The sequence below is a fragment of the Hemitrygon akajei genome, chromosome 1 (assembly GCF_048418815.1).
Source record: "Hemitrygon akajei chromosome 1, sHemAka1.3, whole genome shotgun sequence".
NCBI classification, from domain to species: Eukaryota; Metazoa; Chordata; class Chondrichthyes; order Myliobatiformes; family Dasyatidae; genus Hemitrygon; species Hemitrygon akajei.
This window is the reverse complement of record NC_133124.1, coordinates 79929073-79948827: the sequence shown is the minus strand read 5'-3', so window position 1 is coordinate 79948827 and position 19755 is coordinate 79929073. Positions and strand designations below refer to the sequence as shown.

The 19755-nt window shown below is 45.8% G+C and overlaps 1 protein-coding gene across 1 annotated transcript in view; it reads right to left on the bottom strand.

Annotated features, from left to right (window-relative positions):
* Positions 1 to 517: 517 nt before the first annotated feature.
* The window catches only part of LOC140728145 (dermatan-sulfate epimerase-like protein), a 39035-nt gene continuing 19797 nt past the window's right edge, over positions 518 to 19755 (bottom strand). Inside the window, exon 3 of the mRNA XM_073046387.1 lies at positions 518 to 8461. Within this exon, the coding sequence (XP_072902488.1) occupies positions 5881 to 8461 (2581 nt within the window). The 3' untranslated portion in view covers positions 518 to 5880. The remainder of the gene's footprint in view (positions 8462 to 19755) is intronic.

Below are 19755 nucleotides of genomic sequence, written 5' to 3'. Positions count from 1 at the left end.
ACATATGGATGTGGAGACCAAGTCATTGGTTATATTTCTCTTGAGGATTGATAGTTAATAAAGGCATGAAAGGTTACTGGGAGAAGGCAAGAAAATGGGGTTGAGAGAGAAAATAAATCAGGCACGCATTTACACTTATCCCATTTTGTTCTCCCCACATTCCCATCAACCCCTCTAGATTTTACCGTGCATGTACACATTAGCAAATAATTTACAGGTTGGTAGGATAAAGTAGACTATTCACTAATGGGAATGTGGGGAGATCAAAATGTGGATGAGTGTTAATGCGTGCCTGATTTCTACATGAGCAGTTGACAGCTAGCACAGACTCAGTGAACAGAAGAGCAATTTTCTGTGTTGTATTTCTAGATGGCCCATAACAAATAATCCCTTCGCTTGTGGAGGATCTTCTGCCTCCATCTGAAAAAGAAGATAATTGTATCACACATTCCAACAGGTCATCCATGGAAGGATGTTATTTTGTACTCAATAAGCAATACCAAAAAGGTTCAAACGATTGTTATTTTTATTAATATTCTTTAATATAATCCTCAAGGTGTGGAGAGAAAAAGGCTCTGTACATCGTAATGAATCAGAACATGAACAAGAAAATCGAACCAGATCACAGTGTCCAACACATTAGTGCAAGGATGCTTGAAATCTATCATGTATAGAGAAGCAAGAGCCACATTGTTCAGTCCTATTTCCTCCACAGAAACATTCTTTATGCAATATGCACCATCTTCATCCCAACTCCACGAGAGCTATTTAGATAAGAAATGCAGGCTTCCTCTCATAGAGGCATCAATTATTAACCACTCTCTGGCTACACATGTCAGCCTCGCCAGTATCTGTAATCAGGCAGCTTTTAAATTCACATTTCCACAATTCCAATCTGCCACATACTTTGTAAATTCAATGGCTAGCAAGTGCTGTTTGCAATGTCACATTAATCACACTGTAACATTTCCCAATAATTTAGGAACACTGCTGGTGTAATCTTAAAAAAAAAAGTCTAAACCCTCAAATCTGACGGTTTATCAATCACAACCATTGCAAAATGTGATTATTTATTACAGCATGCAGGATTTGGAGAGAAATCATATGGCCATCACACCATTTAAAGAATCCCATCAAAGGCCTAGAAGTTCATCCAACTTTGCTCTGAAACCCATGGTTAACTGGTTAATCCTTGGCACCAAACAATCACTCTCCTGTCTGAATTGGATATTTCTTCTCACTACTATTGATGTGGGCTTTAGAGTCATGGCCATAGAGTTTTCAGCACAGAAACTGGCCTTCACCCATCTAGTGCATGCTGACTTGCTCTTCTGTCTAGTCTCACCTGCCTGCAATGGACCATATCCCTCCTATCCATGTCCCTAACCAAAATTCTCTTAAATGTTACAATTGAACCTGTATACGTTTCTGCTGGTTGCTCATTCCACACCCTCAGAGTGAGCAAGTTTCTCCTCAATTCCACTTAAATATTTCACCTTTCTCCCTAAACCTATGACCTCTAGTCTCACCCAACCTGAGGAGATTAATGCCTGCATTCATCCTATGTATATCCCTTGTAAATTTGAATGAAGGGTTTTACCTCCTCATTTCCTTTGAACACATTTATTTATTCTGAAGTACTAGAACCGAGGCACATGGACTATTCAACCAAGTTTTATTTATAAAATACTGAGACAGCATCCCACTTTCCCAAGCTGAATCTGAACACGTGATTCAAAATAAACCAGGCACTAATTCTCTTTCTACCAGCTTCACAGCGAGCTCCAGTTTATATCACACTCATTACAAAAAGGAAGGGTATTTTAGAACATTTCCCCAATTTATTTAGCAGTGATCATGGAATAACTTAGTCATGAGAGCAACCTCCCTATGCATCCACTAACCAAAGAGTGAAAGAATCGAAGGCCAAGGCCCAGAAGGGTATTTAAAGTATCATCCATACTTAATCAGACAGGGTACTATCTGAAAGAGAACAGAGAAACAATAAGCAGATTTCACAATGGATTTGTCCCAGTTGGCAGAAACCACAGCAGTGAGCTCCAAAAGTAAACTCTTGCATTTCCCTAGCACCTTTTACAAAGTCAAGTTATCCCAAAGGGCTTTGCAGCAAATGAGATGGAATCACCACTGTGATACAGTAAAGATGACAGCCAAGGTATACTCCCACTCTCTCCAAACTCGAGGGGTAGCCATGGGCACTGCATGGGCCCCAGCTATCCTTACCCGTTTGTTGGCTAGTCCATGTTCCAAGCCTTCCATAGTAATGCTCCCCAGCTCTTCCTCAGCTACAGTGACAACTGCATTGGTGATGCTTCATGCACTTATGCTAAGCTCATGAATTTCATTAACTTTGCCTCCAAATACCACCCTGCTCTTAAATTCACCTGATCCATTTCTGACACCTCCTTCCCCTTTCTCAATCTCTCTCTCCATCTCTAGAGACAAACTGCCAACTAATATCTTTTATAAACCTACCAATTCCCACAATTATCATGACTATACCTCCTCCTGCTGTGTCTCCTGTAAAAATGCTATTCCCTTTTCTTAGTTCTTCCATTACCACCGTATCTGTTCATAGGATCTGACTTTACTTTCCAGGACATCAGAGGTGTCCTCTTTCTTCAAAGAATGGGGTTTCCCTTCCTCTAGCATAGATGCTGCCTTCAACCACATCTCCTCCATTTTCCAAACATCTGCACTCAGCTCATTTTCCTCCAACTTTAACAATAAAATTTCCTCTTGTTCATACCTACCACCCTATGAGCCTCCGCATCCAACACATCATCCTCTGTAAATTCTGCCACATCCAAAGGGATCCTACCACCAAGCATATCTTTACCTCCCCACTCCACTGTCCACAGAGCTTGTTCCCTCCATGATTCCCTTGTCCATTGCTCCCTCCCCACTAATCTCCTTCCTGGCACTTAACCCTGCAAGCAGCCAAAGTGCTACAACAGCCCATTCACTCACTCCTTCACCTCCATTCAGGACCCCAAGTAGTCCTTCCAAGTGAGGCAACACTTCACTTATGAATATATAGTGGTTGTCCAGTGTGTCTGGTGCTCCTCTACATTGGTGAGACTCATCAAAAACTAGGGGACTGCTTCGTTGAGCACCTCCGCTCCATCCACCAAAAGCAGAAGTCCCCTCTTTTTCTATTCCACACTCTGTCCTCTTAGTTCTTCTCACCTGCCTATCACTTCTTCCTGGATACCTTTCTCTTTTCCTTTCTCCTACATAGATCAAGTCATACTGTACAGAAACAGGCCCTTTGGCCAATACATCCATGCTGACCTTTGCATCTGTGCCAGTACCATTTACCTGCATAAGGTCCATACCCTCTATACATTATAAACAGTCAATGTGAACAGTCACTCTCCTCAGTTAGATTCCTTCCTCTCCAGCCCCTTTTCTTTTCTACCCACCATCTAGCTATCCTTCATTCACCTCACCTTTTTATTCTGACGTCATTCTCCTTCCTTGACTGTTAACTCTTTTCCACTGATGCTGCCTGACCTGCTGAGTTCCTTCAACAATTTGAGTGTGTTGCTTTGGATTTCCAGCATTTGCAGACTTCTTTGTGTTTATAATGTATAGAGGTAATGGACCTAATGCAGGTAAATGGTACTGGCACAGATGCAAAGGTCAGCATGGATGTATTGGCCAAGGGCCTGTTTCTGTACAGTATGACTTGATCTATGCACAGCAAACATTCACAAACAGTAAAGTGATAATAATTATTGATAATCTGCAGAATAATTGTTGTCCAGGGACTGTGAGATCTATTCTTGGTTTATAACAAAACAATAGAACAGGCTCTTTGGTCCATGTAGGGAACTGGCCATTCTTTGCCATACAATAATACTTGGGTTGTAAAACATTCATTTTGGACAGTCCACCAATCACTCCAGACTCCTGTAATGGAAAGTCAAACAGCTGGAGGAGTGCTTCACAGAAGGACGGGCTGCTGGAAAATTGCCCAGTTCTTCACTCAAACTTTCCAAATATATTACTTCAACAGAAAATCAAACACTAAGCAAGGAGGCCACTGGCCTCTCCTACTCTTTACACATAGAGAAAATATGGCCAGACCTTCCAATTGTCTTCATAATCAAATTATGCCTTTCCCCCCTTGTGTCTCCACGAAGGGGTTTGCTGTCACTGATATGTCCATATTTACCAGACAGAAACACATTTCAGTATGGATGGAAGCCATTTGGCCTTTTCTGTCTGTACTAGCTCCCTTATCCATGCTAAAGATAAACTGCTGGAGGAACTCAACAGGTCAGGCAGTACCTGTGGAGGGAAACAGATAATTGATGTTTCGGGTCGAGACCCTTCATCTGGACAGAAAGATAGAGGGAAGATTAACAAGAGATGGGGAAAGGGGTGGAGCAGGAGCTGGCAGGCAATAGGTGGATTCAGGTGAGGAGGGGTGATAGGCAGACAGAGTATGAGAGAGTAGTGATCTGTACAGTACCTGTGCTTGGTATTGTTAATGTTAAGATAATGATGAGGGAGAGTGGGCACATAGTTCAAATGTGGAATTTACCCAACCCGATGTCTTTTCTATCTGCTGCCCACTCAAACCGGCAGCTTTCCCAACACACCTTGGACAATGGCATCTAAAATGACCCAAAAGTTTGCTCCTTTGCACCCGGTAATCTTTATAATTTACCAATAACCTTCTCAAATCCAAGCATTCCCAAGTACATTTCCAAAGGGAAGTTGGAATTCAAGTTATGGAGTTAACACAAGGAACCCATCAACTGCAGTATGAGTCTCAGATCTCCATGTTTCATTGCCATATTATTTCCTTACAACACACAGAAGGATGCTACATCAGCCAGCTCTGTCTATACCAGCTAACAAAGCAATCCCGTTCTCCACTAACATTCCCTGTAACCTGTTGTCTCCATAGTTCCATCAACTCTCCCCAAAGTAGTCCCATGCCAATCCCAATTTTTTATTCTCCCCACTTTCTCATTAGCTTCTCCCAAGATTCTACCACTCAGCTGCACATGAGCTGCAATTTCCATCCAGTGGCCAAATCACCTATCAACCTGCATATTTTTGGGATACAGGAAAAAACAGGTGTACTTGGGGGAAACCTACAGGGTCACAGAGAGAATATGCAAATTCCACACAGAGAATGTTGGAAGTCACATTAGAAGCTGGATCACTGGGGCTGTGAGGCAGTGGCTCTTCGGACTGAATCACAAGATGGTGTGAGTTCTGGGTCAGAACCTCACCATTCTACATGTGCAGACAACGGCTGGGATTTCCCTGAGAGAGTCTGACAAATCCACACTCATGAATGATCTCCTCGCTACTAGTGCTTACCAAGTATTCAGCACCCCCTCCACCAAGGTCCCACGGAAAGCCAACCTCCTTTCATCGCCAATGCATCTCTGTATGATCCTCCTAGCAATGATTTCTGCAGTGGCAGACTGCAATCTCTCTGACTGGCCCAATCTGAAACATTTGAGAGTTTAATCTTGAGGCCTGTGGCTGAATGCTGGGAAATGTTTCTGCATGACCAAGCTTACTGTTGAACTGACATGAATAGAACTTTGTGTGTGAGTCCCTTCACTGCATCCACCAGCCTCACAGAACTCACCGTCTGAAAGGAAACTCGAGCGCCCAACCACCACTGCTTAGACCGAGCACCACATGGGCTCTGGAGTTGGAAGTGAACCATCTCTCTCCAGTTTTAAATGTCCCTCTCAGGATTCAACCTCCATCTCTTGCACAAGCTCTTCAAGTGACACCTCATAAGAGCTCCTGGGACTCCACCATGCAATTTATTCTTTGTTCAATCTGCCTGGATCGTAGTTGCATCTCCAGACAGTTCAACTTTCAACTGGTAAACCTCGAATAGCCCAGCTGACTCATCACTGACCAGCAGATGTCCTCGATAGTCCTGATATCCTGCAGGGACATGGTTTCCCTCCAGGCGTGGAGGTTGCCAGACGCAAGGTCGCTCTCGAATGGAAGGTGGAGCAGGTTTGTAGAGGTGGCAAACAGTATCCTGTTGAGTACGGCAGGAGGCAAAGGGAAGCCCAGGAAGGCATAAACCCTCTCGGCTGTCTCTCGAGGAAGTGTGACAACATCTTCAAACTTCAGCAGCTGGTAGTTCTCAGACGGTAGCTTCTCGTTGATCCTCATCGCCGCCTTGATGCTGGCAAGCCAGAGGTGAGCCAGGAGGGCCACTGCGCTCTTGGTCGGGTCAGCAAACTGCCGCTGGAGGGATTTGTACTCGAAGGCCGCAGAGCCACACCCCTCACCCGCCCCCTCCCCAAAGAGGGCAGCCAGGCGCCCAGGCACATCCCCCAGCAAGGAGAGCCCGGGCTGGGCATGGGAGATCAAGGATTGGACCCAGGCTCGAGGATCCCTCACTACCAGCATCACCCGTGTCGGGGCCCCCAAAACACCATGCACGAAGGGCATCTTGAGGGTCCAGGCGCCGCTGCTCAGACTGAGCACCACACGGGCATTGGGGTGGGCGTCCAGGTGTCTCTGCAGCCGCCCCAGATACTCTGTATTCCCCTCCGTGGCCTCGCCACCCGGGGAGAACCTCCTCCTCTGCTTCTGTTTCCTCTGCGGGGTCCCCCTGGCCCCAGGGTGGAGCACCAGGTTCTGCAGGTGCAGCTTGGTGCTGTGCACCAGGGACTGGAGCCAGCCCTGGACGAGCCGATAGCGACCCTGCCGGGCTTCGGTGGCTGTCCACTCGCAAGCATCAGTGAATGGGTCGAGGCCGAACTCGGCCTCAGTCAGGCCGGCCTGCTCAGTAGGCAGCCGGACATAGAGGAAATCGGCAGCGTCAGAGAAGAGGTGCCGCAGGATCTCAGCACCAGAGCCGGGGAGGGAGGTGATCACCAGTGGCGACATCTTTCCCAGCGCCTGGTCCCACTGCAGGGAGGGGGAAGCGGGCACCGGCTCCCCCTCTCCCCCTCCGCCACTGCAGAGGGGAAGGCGGCAAGCGGCCCACAGGGCAGCCAGCTCCGTCAGCCACAGGCTGATCGCTGCCAGCATGGCTAGCCGCAGCAGGCGGCCAAAAGAGAGCGAGAGGCGAGAGCGGACGGCCGCTAGGCCCAAGGCCAGGCAGGGCATAGCAGCTGCCGCTGCTGCCACCGCCACCACTTTAGCCGTGGGGCCCGGGAGGGAATGGGACAGGGGTGGGGCCTGGGCCGTCACTGAGACAGTGTCAAGGCCAAAGCGGGTGACCTGGTGCGGCTCTTCCACCTTGGCATAGCCGCCGAAGCCGAGGTAGGAGAAGCGGGAGCTGGGGTCTTGGTGCCGGGTGGCCAGCCACACCACCACGGGCGTGCCATTGATAGTGAGAGCCACCTTCAGGCCGGCGCTGGCGTCCTCCAGGAAGCGGCAGTCGCCGACCCGGACGGAGGGGCCGTGGAACAGGAACGCCATGCGGGTGACAGGCCCCCGCAGGGCGAACGTCACATTGATGAACTGGGTCCAGCGCTTTTTGAACTCGGCCGCCTGCTCGGCCTCCTGGATCCGGGGCTCGGGGCTGTCACCGGCGGCGCTGAACCACACCACCTTGTACTGGGCGTCCCAGACATCGAGCAGGGCGCCGTGGAGACCCTCCTCGGACCGCCACGGCACGTAGCGGAAGTCGAGGTCGAGGTTGTGGAAGAAGGCACTGGCGTGGCGTAGCGGGGAGCCCGGCCGACGCTCCAGGTGATCCACCACCAGCAGCGTCTCGGCGTTGAGAAGCACCAGCGCTCTGTAGACGCTGCGCAGCCCCATGGCTGATGAGTAGGCCAGCGCCGCCTCGCCGCTTGTGAAGAGCATGCTGCCGTGATGCGAGGCGGTGACCACCTCGCCGGCCGAGCCGCCGGACTCGCCCGCCGTCCAGTCCAGCCACTGGCCGCACTCACCCAGCTGGCCCTCCCAGGGCCAGTTGCAGTGGCTGCTGGGCGAGGGCCCAAACACCAGCACGTTGTTGAGGTAGCTGTGCTTGGGGCCGTAGAGTGCCTCGGATACGAAGGGACGGCCACCGGGTGCAAAGGTGAAGGAGTTCTGGTCCGGGTGCTCGTGGCCCGGGTTGAAGCTCTTCCAGCCGTCGATCCACGAGTACGGCCGGCCCCTGCTGGCACCCCAGCTGTCGGCACCGTGCACCAGCTCGTAGACGGCCCGCCCACCCAACTTGCCTGACTTGAAGGAGACAAAGGTGTGGCCCGGTTCCTGTTCCAGTCCCCCACCGTAGGTGACCACCCCCCAGTTGGGGAAAACGTGCAGCCTCGGGCTGCCATGAACGGCTGGTGGCCGGGGGGTGAGCCCGGGGTCGTACCAGATGAACTCCGTGTGCAGGGTGCACCAGCGGTGTGCGCTGGATGCCTCCATCGGCCCGTCCTTCGGTCGGTGCCTGCGGATCTGCCTGGCCAGCCAGTTACCACTGCCGTCCCTGAGCACGTACCTGCAGCGGAGCGGAGAAAAGAGGCAGACATTTAATTGCAACCACAGAAGGGGGAGGAGGACAAGTGACGTTCCCAGCTGTCCCATCCAGTCAGTCCCCTGAACAGGTGAGACAACCCTTATCCCCAGAGTGGCCCAGCATTGAAACCTGCAACACAAGAGATGGCAGACAGAGTTAACGAGAGAGAGTTAACAAGGGAGACAGAGAGTTAACGAGAGAGAGAGAGAGAGAGAGAAAACTTTGTATTGCTGCTCATCTCCTTCCAGCAGTTGTCTCCTCTCCACAAAACACATGCCCCAACCCAATCTCAGACAACTTGGCCTCTCCCTTTCTGTTATCCACCTGCCTATGTCTCTCAATTCCATCCCTGTTCCTCTCTCCTACCTGGCGTAACACGCTGGTCACTTTACATTTCTCCTGAGTCCACCAAATACCTTCTTTGCCACCTTATCCACTTGCGTACCCACTTTCAGTAAAATATCACCTGGGCTGCAAGATCCCTCTGCACCTCAAAGCTATGAAGGGGTCTAGAAGCTCCAAAGCACAGGATCTCAAGAGGCTGCAGAGGGATGTAGACTCACCATTGAGGACATCTTCAAGAGGTAGTGCCTCAAAAAAGTGGCACCCATCAGTAAGGACCCTCCGCATGCAGGGCATACCCTCTTCTCATCACTACCATTGGGGAGGAGTTAAAGGAGCCAGAAAACAGTAGAGGAACAGCTTCCTGTCCTCACCATCAGATTTCTGAATGGTCCATTATTCACTTGCTTTCACACTGCTTCTTTTAAATTTATAGTAATTTGACATCTTTGCACTGTACTGTTGTTGCAAAACAATAAGCTTCATGTCATGTATGTCACTGTTAGTAAACCTGATGTGAATTCAGAATCACCAAGGCACAGAAGACCATAATGGTGTTTATATAATTCTGTCCTGCCGGACAGAATGGGCATGATGGACCAAAGGGTCTGTCCCCGTGCAGTATGAATCCATTCTCGATGAAGATATTCTCCTGAGTAGCCTGACTATTTGCACTTGGGACAAGTCAGGACACAGGCAGCAGCTTGTGGATAAGCTTAATGTTTATTTCTCATCTCTGGACGAGTTCCAAGTTCCAACACATCATTTCAATACCATTAAAGTTAGGAACTGAGTAATAGAGAAAACTCAGCGGTGATACTCTGCAGCTCGATAAATCATTCTATCTTCAGAGGCAGGAGAACACACAGCTTCTTAATGACACGACGGAGGAAGGGATAACTACAACTGGCTTTTTGCCATATTTAAAACTCTGGCTTCATGCCTCATTAAACAATGTACACTCTTCCTGGAGAGTTAGACAATTAACAAGAATATAAATTAACTAAGAAACTGTTTCACCTGAGAAATCAAAGGATTGTGCATTATGTTTAAAAACAAGAGCATAGGTGGAATTCAATATTGACTCTACTGTTGTCGGTTGAATCTCAAATGCTGATGAGGAGGCACACAGGCGTGAGATTTATTGGCTGTTGTCACAATAACAACCTCACTCTCTGTATTAGCAAGACCAAGGAACTGATTATAGACCTCAGGAAAGGGAAGTCAGGAGAACACACATTGAGGGTTCAGCGGTTGAAAGGGTAAACAGCTTCAGGTTCCTGGGGCATCAATATCTCCAAGGAATATGCTGGGATCAATACATTGCTGCAATCACAATGAAGCAGCTCTGCTTTATTAGGGGTTTGAGGATATATGGAATGTCACAAAGACTCAGATAAAATTGAGACCATTCTGACTGGTTACATCGAGGATACCTTAAAGAGACATATCCATCACTAAGGACCCTAACAATCCGGGATATGCTCTCTGCTCAGTACTACCATGGAAGAGATGGCACAGAAGACTGAAGACCCTCAGCAATTCAGAAACAGTTTCTTTTCCTCTGCCAGTAAATTTCCAAACAGTCCATGAACACTACTGCATTATTCTTTATTTTGCACTAATTATTTTTTGCAATTTATAGTAATTTTATGTCTCTGCACTGTACTGCTAGCTGCAAAATAATAACAAATTTCATGTCATCTAAGTCAGTGATAATAAATCTGATGGGCATTTCTTTAAACTGGTTATGCAATGTAGCCCCTTTCTAGACTAAATGTAAAGGACCCATCCCTGCATTTTCTAACCTAAGGGAACCACCCAGTTGGTAAGTTTAACCAATTGAACCGGTCGGCTGGTGGCGCAGTGAGATCAGTGCCGGGCTCAAGAACTGAGGCTCCTGAGTTCGATCCAGTGTCGACCGCTCCCGAGCACACTCTCCATCCGTGCCGTGCTCGCAACTCACCCTTGTAAAAAAACACTGCCACCTCCAGTTTAAATTCCCATGCAGAACATTGTGGAGGATCAAATACCCAAACCAAGGTAGATTATACACAGCGAAGGGCCCTGTACAGTTACATAATTTTCTGGAAGAGTATGGGAGGAGTGGAAATGGGTACTTGATGTTGGCAAGGACCAAACAGCCTATTTCTGTGAGAAGCAGTTTATTCAATCATCATATTAGTGAGAAAATATTAGGAAGGTTGAGTTATGCATTAAGTGCAGAGGCAATTGCTTCTGTGATAACTTTTTACCCTTAGATACAAAGATTTCAGTACTTGGCTGTTACTTACTATAGATTAAGATCAAAGGACAAAACATATGTCTAATCACTATGGTTTAACTCAAGGAGTTTCACTACATTGTGCATTCTGATTAGTTTACAGCTTTCTTGGGCTCAATGTTAATTGCCCTTAATGAACATCAATGCGGCTTTGTTAAATTAAGCATAGGATCAATAAGAAAAGGAGGACAAGATTAAAGATCTATTCTATCAACCTTTTCATCTTAATTGGCTGGAACACTGTTGCAAGTACATTCCTATTACACTGGCCTATCGATTATCCAGGGTAATAGAAGACAGTACTTCCATGGATAATGCAAAAGCACGGATAATGCAAACACATTAAAAAGGCATCAAACAAATGGCCTTACTGTCCATTGTTCATTAAAACAGTCATGGTGATTTGTTTGAGGGTTGTTTTACAGCAGTACTTTCTCGCCCTCCCCCCACCCCAGTTTCTCAAACACATCATTTCTTTAGCAAAGGCAAAACCTTTAGTTTCTTTTACAGGAGTTTGCAAGCACATTTATAGTACACAATACTGTGCAATAGAGCTTCGTGGACTGGGAAGGTTTAATGACTTTGAATACATTTTTACAGTATTTCAACCATATTTAATACACCATTACTGTATTCTTACTATGGTCACACTAATAGTGCATTAACTACAGAGTACTTTCGTACTGCAAGAGTATAGTGACTATTGTAACATACAATAATAGTACATTAACTACAGTACTCTTACTGTGCTTTGTTAATGCACTTTTACTGTATGTTCCTATAGTCACTATACTCTTTCTGTACTATAGGTAATGTACTCAAGTGATTTTTTGCTACAGTTAGCATACTCTTGCTGGTCTTTTTGTGGGCAATGCACCATTATGGTCTAACTGTAAATAATGCACTATTAAGTATTCTTCCTATTAATTAATGTACTGTGGTAACACTGTAGATAACACATAATGATTGTTTTCTATTCAAGGGATTGAGGGTTTAAGCAGGCAGGCCTTTAAGAATGGAACCTTTTAAATTAACATTGTGGATCTTTAAAGCATTGAATAGACAAATACAAGGAGGCACATTTTTTAAAAAAAATATAAAACTAACTGCATCATTCATCCCGAAGTTTAGGATTCTGCTTTTCAGCTTTCGGCATGTGGAGTATGCCAATGTACCGAGATTTTTGGATCAGATGTCCAAACATGTACAACACAAACTGGAGTGCTGCAGGAGACCGTCTGCAGGAAAGTCAATCAGTCTGCTCTCAAATATCAGGAATCTGACTGACGACTTCAAATAGCACATACTCAACAATACCTGCACAATGACTTCCAGTTCAGCTACACTCTCTCTTTAATAACAAACTGCTGAGGAAGGCCCATTGTGCAGATTAAGTGGTGAGGGGCTCTGCTTTCACATGTAGCTTGAGTTAAACACACAATGAGATTTTGTAATCGTGTGGTCTCAAAACTGACGTGCCTTGACCGAAAATGAATCCTATGATGTGTGTGCCTTCCCAGCACTGAGCATCATTACCCAATCATGCCACTAGGGACCAGAGGACAGATATTGAAGCAGGGGAGAGAGGGGTGGTGCAGTGGTTGTAAATTCAAATTCCCCTCCAAAGAATTCAACACAAAATCTAAGCTGTCACTATTGAGAAATATACCTGACATAATCACTATATATACCTGAAATATAACCACTATGTACTAGCTATTTACTACACTATGTAATCACTCCTATGTACTGAATATTACTATGTATTATTTTACTAGACACATTTTGCTATGTATTGTTTTACTAGATACCTTGTATTCTCTTAACTACATACTGTGGCAGTTAAAGAACACCTGTTTAGCTAGCAGCACTATTAGCTGCGATGTATCCCATGTATTACACTCAGCCTTTGTTTAGTAAGAGATAACGGTGGCGGACAGGATGGTGCGAGCAGGAACGTAATGTGAGGGAGGTTGTCTGGAAAAATAACCTTGGCCAGGAATAAGGCCCCAATGCGAATGGGTGAAACATAATGGTGACGCACTGAGAGCTAGGCAAGAGCGATTGATTAGTTAATATATAGATGATATGCAACTAAAAATTGATTGGGTATGCTGATAAAACCGAAATGTAACTGAGATAAGAAATTACTATAAAGAATGCTGTACACAGGAGCTCGGTGGGCTTTCGGTGACAAGTTCATTGATTGCCTCAGCCTTTGTTTGCAAATAAAGATTTAAACTTCTCGAAGAATTGTCTGCGTCTCCTGGTCATTTCAAGTAACCACGACAAAATTGGCGTCACGAACAGGATCAGAAAGAGACCCGCGAAAACGATTCGGCGGGTTGAGGCCGCTTCCCAGTCCCTCGAGAGCCCTCACAGAGCTAACAGAATTACGGATGCACCCAGAAAAAAGATAAGCACTTTTTGCGACAATTTGGACTAAAATTCTGTTGGTTTTGGGGGTCTCGGGGACTCAGGTGTGTAGCAACTGCCAAAGGGTCTCTCCGATCCAAAGAATCTGGCAGAATTGGGGGTTTGACAGGAGGCTCAGAAGATTGATTGAGAACACTGCAATGGGGGTAAGTACAAATAAGGTAATAAGAAGTTGAGTAAAGAAAATTCCATGTGGTGTTGGTAAGTCCCTGTGGATACTGCTTCGTATGAAACGAAGGGCTGAACGGGCAGGGAGAGTGAAGACAAACTTCTGTGAGTACTGCCCTAGGTTGAGGGCTGCTCGGACAGAACGGAATAGAAGGTAAAAAGAATTTGATAAATTGCTTGAACTGTAGAATAAACTGTTGAATAAACTGTAGGGCTAGGTGTGGAGATAGGATCGGGGAGGTATTTGAACTGTGAGATTTTTTAAAAGAAATAATACCTAAGAGAAGAAGAGAATAACAGCAGTAGACATACTGTGCAAGAAATTCCCAGTAAGTAGAGGTGAGATTATTGCTTACAAAGTCAGTTACAGATTTCCTTGTTCCCTCTCACCCCTTCCCCCCTCTCACTACTTCACTTGACCAGTCCGATGGTGGTGGGTTATTGTTGATATTGCTTACAAAGCCTTATATGAGAGAGTGAGAGAGGTGCTGAGGAACGAGATAGAGGGAGAAAAGATAAGGATGGAACAGGAAAGAAGGGAGATGGAAAGAGAAGTGGAAAGGCTACAGCAGCTGAGAGAGAAGAGGGATTATGAGGAGTATCGGTTATACTGTAGAGACAGACAGACTAGAAGAGAACAGGAATCATCTAGATGGCTAGAACAGAGTGAGTTGAGAGGAAGTTGGAGGAAGGTAGGAGACGAGAGTTTGGAGGAAGCACGAGAGAGGACGGAGAGGCAGATATTGGAGATGGAAGAGGGGACTAGAGGAAAGAAGAGCAAGGGAGAAGGTATACCCCAAGGAGATATGAGTGGCAGCCAGTAGAAATAGGGCCAGCAATAGATGAGGAATCAGGTGAGGAAGGAAGCTTGATTACATGGAACAGGGAGAAGGAAATGCTGCCACTGCTGGTAAAAGGATCAGGACAAGTACAGTATGTCCCTTGGGGATCCCAGGACCTGGAAGGGCTGAAAAATACTCTACCTAGTCTGCATGAGGGGGCAGGAAAGTGGATTAGAGCTTTCGAGGAGAAAACAACGGGATGATTGTTGGCTATGGGAGATTTGAAGGCACTGCTGATAAGGTTGATGGGAACTTCCAAGCTAAAAGAACTGATGGAGATGGCTGGCTTACAGAATGTGGACAGTCCACAGACTGATGGGGCCAATTTTGATCCAGTGAGGCAGAGGGTATGGCAGGCCCTCAGGAAGCTTTATCCACCCAGAGTGGACCCCAAAGCCTTAAAGGGGGAACCACTGGGAGACACTGAAAACCCAGCAGCTATGTAGAAAACCAGTTGAAAAGGTGGAGACTGGAGACTGAGCAAGAGGTGGAAAATAGCTTGTTTCTGACTCACTGTTCCGACAAAGCATTCTGGACGCAATGCCTCCGGAAGTCAAGTCTAAATTGGAGGAAGTGGTTGGGCTGTCGTCGCTGACCCCACAAGCATTCAGCGATCATGTAGCCCACGCGGTGGAGAAATATCGGAGAGACAAACGAAAGCTGGCTGAGCAGCAAGAAGAGGTGCAGCGAAAGCTATTGCAAATGCAGCTCGAAGAACTGAAAAAGAAGGAAAAAGAAAAAAGGAAAAACATGCTGCCAGCCACCACCAGTGTGAGTACCGCCATTAAAATGAATGAAGCACCACTAGATGGAGGAACCGGTCATTCTGTCAGTCAAGGGCCAGAAAACCCCATGTCAATATTGAATGTCTTCGAAGGAGCATTTCCACAGATGCCCTATCAGGGACAGAGTATATTTAAGCAACAGCCCAGACAGGACTGGAAGTCCCAAGGAGTGGGGCAGAGGAGTTATGGGCAGACTGGTTAGAAAGCAGACTAGAGGGATGGGGTGTGTGGCTGACCAAAATGGCAATAGCTGCTGGTGTTGCATTGATAAGTTGTGCACTTATTCTGTGCTGTTTTCTTCCATGTCTCAAGACTTTGATAGCGCGTGCGACAGCAAAACGATTTCCGATGCTCCTGGAAATTGTTGAATCTGACCCCAGACAAGGAGAAAAACCGATGATGTACTGCTACAGTCTGCATAACGCATCAAATGGACTGGAGGGTGTTAATGATGTGGACACTAGTCTGTAAAGGTGTCTGAGTCTTTTTTCCTGTCTCAGCTACGGAGGGACAGGTTTTTGGCTCAGCAGCCTAGGGTAACAGAGAGAGATCATTTTGAGCTCCGAGTACGGAAATTGTAGTTGACCCAGATTTGGGATTAAAATACTGGACTTTATTTTGGTTTTGGTGCACAGCCTCTGAGTGTTCTCTTTCTGTGTGAGACCCTGTGGGTCTCAAAGGGGGGATTATATTGAGAAATATACCTGACATAATCACTATATATACCTGAAATATAACCACTATGTACTAGCTATTTACTACACTATGTAATCGCTCCTATGTACTGAATATTACTATGTATTATTTTACTAGACACATTTTGCTATGTATTGTTTTACTAGATACCTTGTATTCTCTTAGCTGCATACTGTGGCAATTACAGAACACCTGTTTAGCTAGCAGCACTATTAGCTGAAATGTACTCCATGTATGATACTGAGCCTTTGTTTAGTAAGAGATAACGGTGGCGGACAGGATGGTGCGAGCAGGAAATGTAATGTGAGGGAGGTTGTCTGAAAAAATAACCTTGGCCAGGAATGGGGCCCCAATGCGAACTGGAGAGAAATAATGGTGGCGCACCGAGAGCTAGGCAAGAGCGATTGATTAGTTAATGTATAGATGATATGCAACTAAAAATTGATTGGGTATGCTGATAAAACCGAAATGTAACTGAGATAAGAAATTACTATAAAGAATGCTGTACACCGGAGCTCGGTGGGCTTACAGTGACAAGTTCATTGATTGCCTCAGCCTTTGTTTGCAAATAAAGATTTAAACTTCTCGAAGAATTGTCTGCGTCTCCTGGTCATTTCAAGTAACCACGACATCACTTGGGTTCTGTACTGGCTGGGTGTCACGTCATTCAACATCCTGTCTTTCATACGACATAATCAACAGAAGCCTCCCAGGGAAATATGAAGAATCTCATGGCTCAGTTGAAAGAGACACATGGTAGTACTAACAAATATTTATTACTAAGTGTCATTGCTACAAGTAACAAAGTTATTATTACTGAGGGAGTTTTATGGAAATTGGCTATCACCTTTCATACATGAAAACACTTGCAAAGTGATCAGCTATTAAGTAATTTAGGATGCCCCTAGGCACATAGGCAAGTTCTTTCTTATATTGAGAAGATACTATAAGCAACTGAAGACGGACATCTAGCTTCCTGAACCTTCTTCACCATTCATCCAGATCCTACAGATCTTCTTCCTCATCTTCATTTTCCTCCACCAGCTCCATATGCCTCAATTCCAAAATGTGCAGAAGTCCACTGGGTTCGGTTTTCAACAAACCACTTACTGAGATGCCACAGCATCTGAGGTGAATTTCCAACGATTCACTCTTCCTTGCCTGAACAAATTTCTCCTCACCTCCATCTGAAATGTCCACTCCTTATTCTGAGACTTGACACCTGGTTCTAAACTCCTCAGTCAGGAGAATCATGCTGAGATCTGGGTCAAAAAGAGGTTGGAAGAATTCAGGGGGTTAAGCATTACCTATGAAGAGAAATAAACAGTCAACATTTTGGATTGAGACCTTCATTTGGACTGAGAATGTAAAGGGAAGAAAGCCAATATACAAACAGGATGGGGACAGGGACTAACATCCAATAGGTGGATCCAGATGAGAAGGAATTGATGGAGCTGGATAGGGGAGGGAAGGGTGGAGAAAGCAACAGAGGCTGGAGGGTGGTAAGTAGAGACAGCAGAGGACTGCAGATTATGGAATCTGACAACAAAGGATGAGTCCAGATGAAAGATCTCCAACTAAAACATTGTCTGTCTATTCCCCTCCATAGATGCTGCCTGACACTCTGAGTTCCACCAGCATTTTCTGTGTTGCTCCAGATTCCAAAGCCTGGAGTCTCTCGTGTCTCCAGCAATGGAACATAGTGAGTGGAACCAAGCAAGGGAAGGTAGTGGGCAGATAGGAACAGTGGGGGCAAGACATAGAAGACCAAATGAGTTAAGTGTGTGGGTGACAGACAGAATAAGACATAAGGCATAGGAGTAGAATTAGGTTACATCGAGTCTGATCCACCATTCACTCACAACTATTTGATTTCTCTTCAACCACGTTCTTCTGTCTTCTCCCTGTAATCTTTGAGGTCCTTACTAATCAAGAACCTATCAATCTCTGCTTAAAATAAATTGCCTCCACAGCCATCTGTAGCAATGAATTCCAGAGATTCACTACCCTCTGGCAAAAGAAGTTCCTCCTCAACTCTGTTCTAAAAGGACATCTTAGTGTTATGAGGCAGTGCCCTCTGATCCTGGACTCTCCCACTATTGGAAACATTCTCTCCTCTCTACCTAGGCCTTCCAATATTCAATAGGTTTCAAAGACATCCCTCCTCATTCTTCTAAACTCCAGCAAGTACAGGCCCAGAGCCATCAAACGCTCCTCACATGTTAACCCATTAATTCCCAGAATCATCTTCATAAATCTCCTCTGACCATCTCCAATGCCAGATCATCCTTTCTTAGATATGGCCCAAAAGTGCTCACAATTATAACATAAGCAGTTTCAAAAGCCCATTATATTTTCAGAAGCCCATTGGCTTCTAGCTGACACTGATCATTTGAAGTTGCATATCACTGCTAAATGTTCTAACTGCTTAAGCTCATTCTACTGAGCAGCAGAGTATCCAAATAGTTCATCTTAATCAGTGAGTTAGAATTCCATCGCATAAATCTATAAAACAAACTGTCAATATTGATGTTTTATATTCACAGTAGTACATGCAGACGATCTCGATATAATTGTGCTGACTAACACATCCAAGGATCAGGAATGCCTCTGAGGTTGGTGGTGCAATTACCAAGGTGTACTGGCAAAAGGCTGCAATCATTTCCTCCAGGCACCAAACACAAAATATTTGAAATTTCTAAAATTAATTGAAATGTGATTATTAGAAGCCTTTATTGACAATTAATATGCACTGTGTATTCAGACTGCTCAGATGGTGGACAGATCACTTGTACAAGGGGGGAAAGAGGGAGGTAGACAGAGTGGGAGGAGGAGGGGAGAAGGAGGAGGGGAGGAGGGGAGGAGGAGGAGAAAGGGGAGGAGGAAAAGGGGGAGGAGGAGGAGAAGGGGAGGAGGAGGGGAGGGGAGGAGAGGGGAGGGGAGGAGAGGGGAGGAGAGGGGAGGGGAGGAGAGGGGGAGGGGAGGAGAGGGGAGGGGAGGAGAGGGGAGGAGAGGGGAGGAGAGGGGAGGAGAGGGGAGGGGAGGAGAGGGGGAGAGAGAGGGGGAGAGAGAGGGAGCGAGAAATATGGGGAGAGAATGCAAGCAAGAGAGTGCACAAGAACAGGAATGAGACAATGGAGCAGACAAGAAGGAGAATGAGATAGAAAAAAAAGAGGGCAAGAGAAAGAATGGCAAATCAAAACTAAACTAAAGTGAGAAGGAAGAGAGCTGTGTAGAGGAGCATTGTTCTATCAATGGGATTGCAAATGTTTGGAATTCTGTTGCACAATGGTCTATGGATGTCAAATAATTGAGAGAGTTTTGGACATCAGATTATTGAGGGACATTGGATCAGAAAGAAAAGTGGATTCAGGGTAAAAGATCAAAAATAATCTCATTGAACAGCAGAGCTGACTCAGCAAACTTTATGCCTTGACTTACTTCTCAGTTGGATGTTCTTCTATTCTCAGGACGACCCAGGGGTGGCACAAACCACACTCTGATCTGAACTACATTTGGTTTTCTATGACATTTTGATTGCATTGATACAGACTCGTTTTAACAATTAACTTATATCTTTGGGAAAGTAACTTTGGAAAAGTTGTACATTGAATACAAGGACCTTAATGGCACAATGGTACCTCATTTTACAGCAGGCATTTACATTGTCCTTTTATGTTGTCCAGGGACAGTCTTGAGTGTGTTGACAGGGAAGATCTGCCA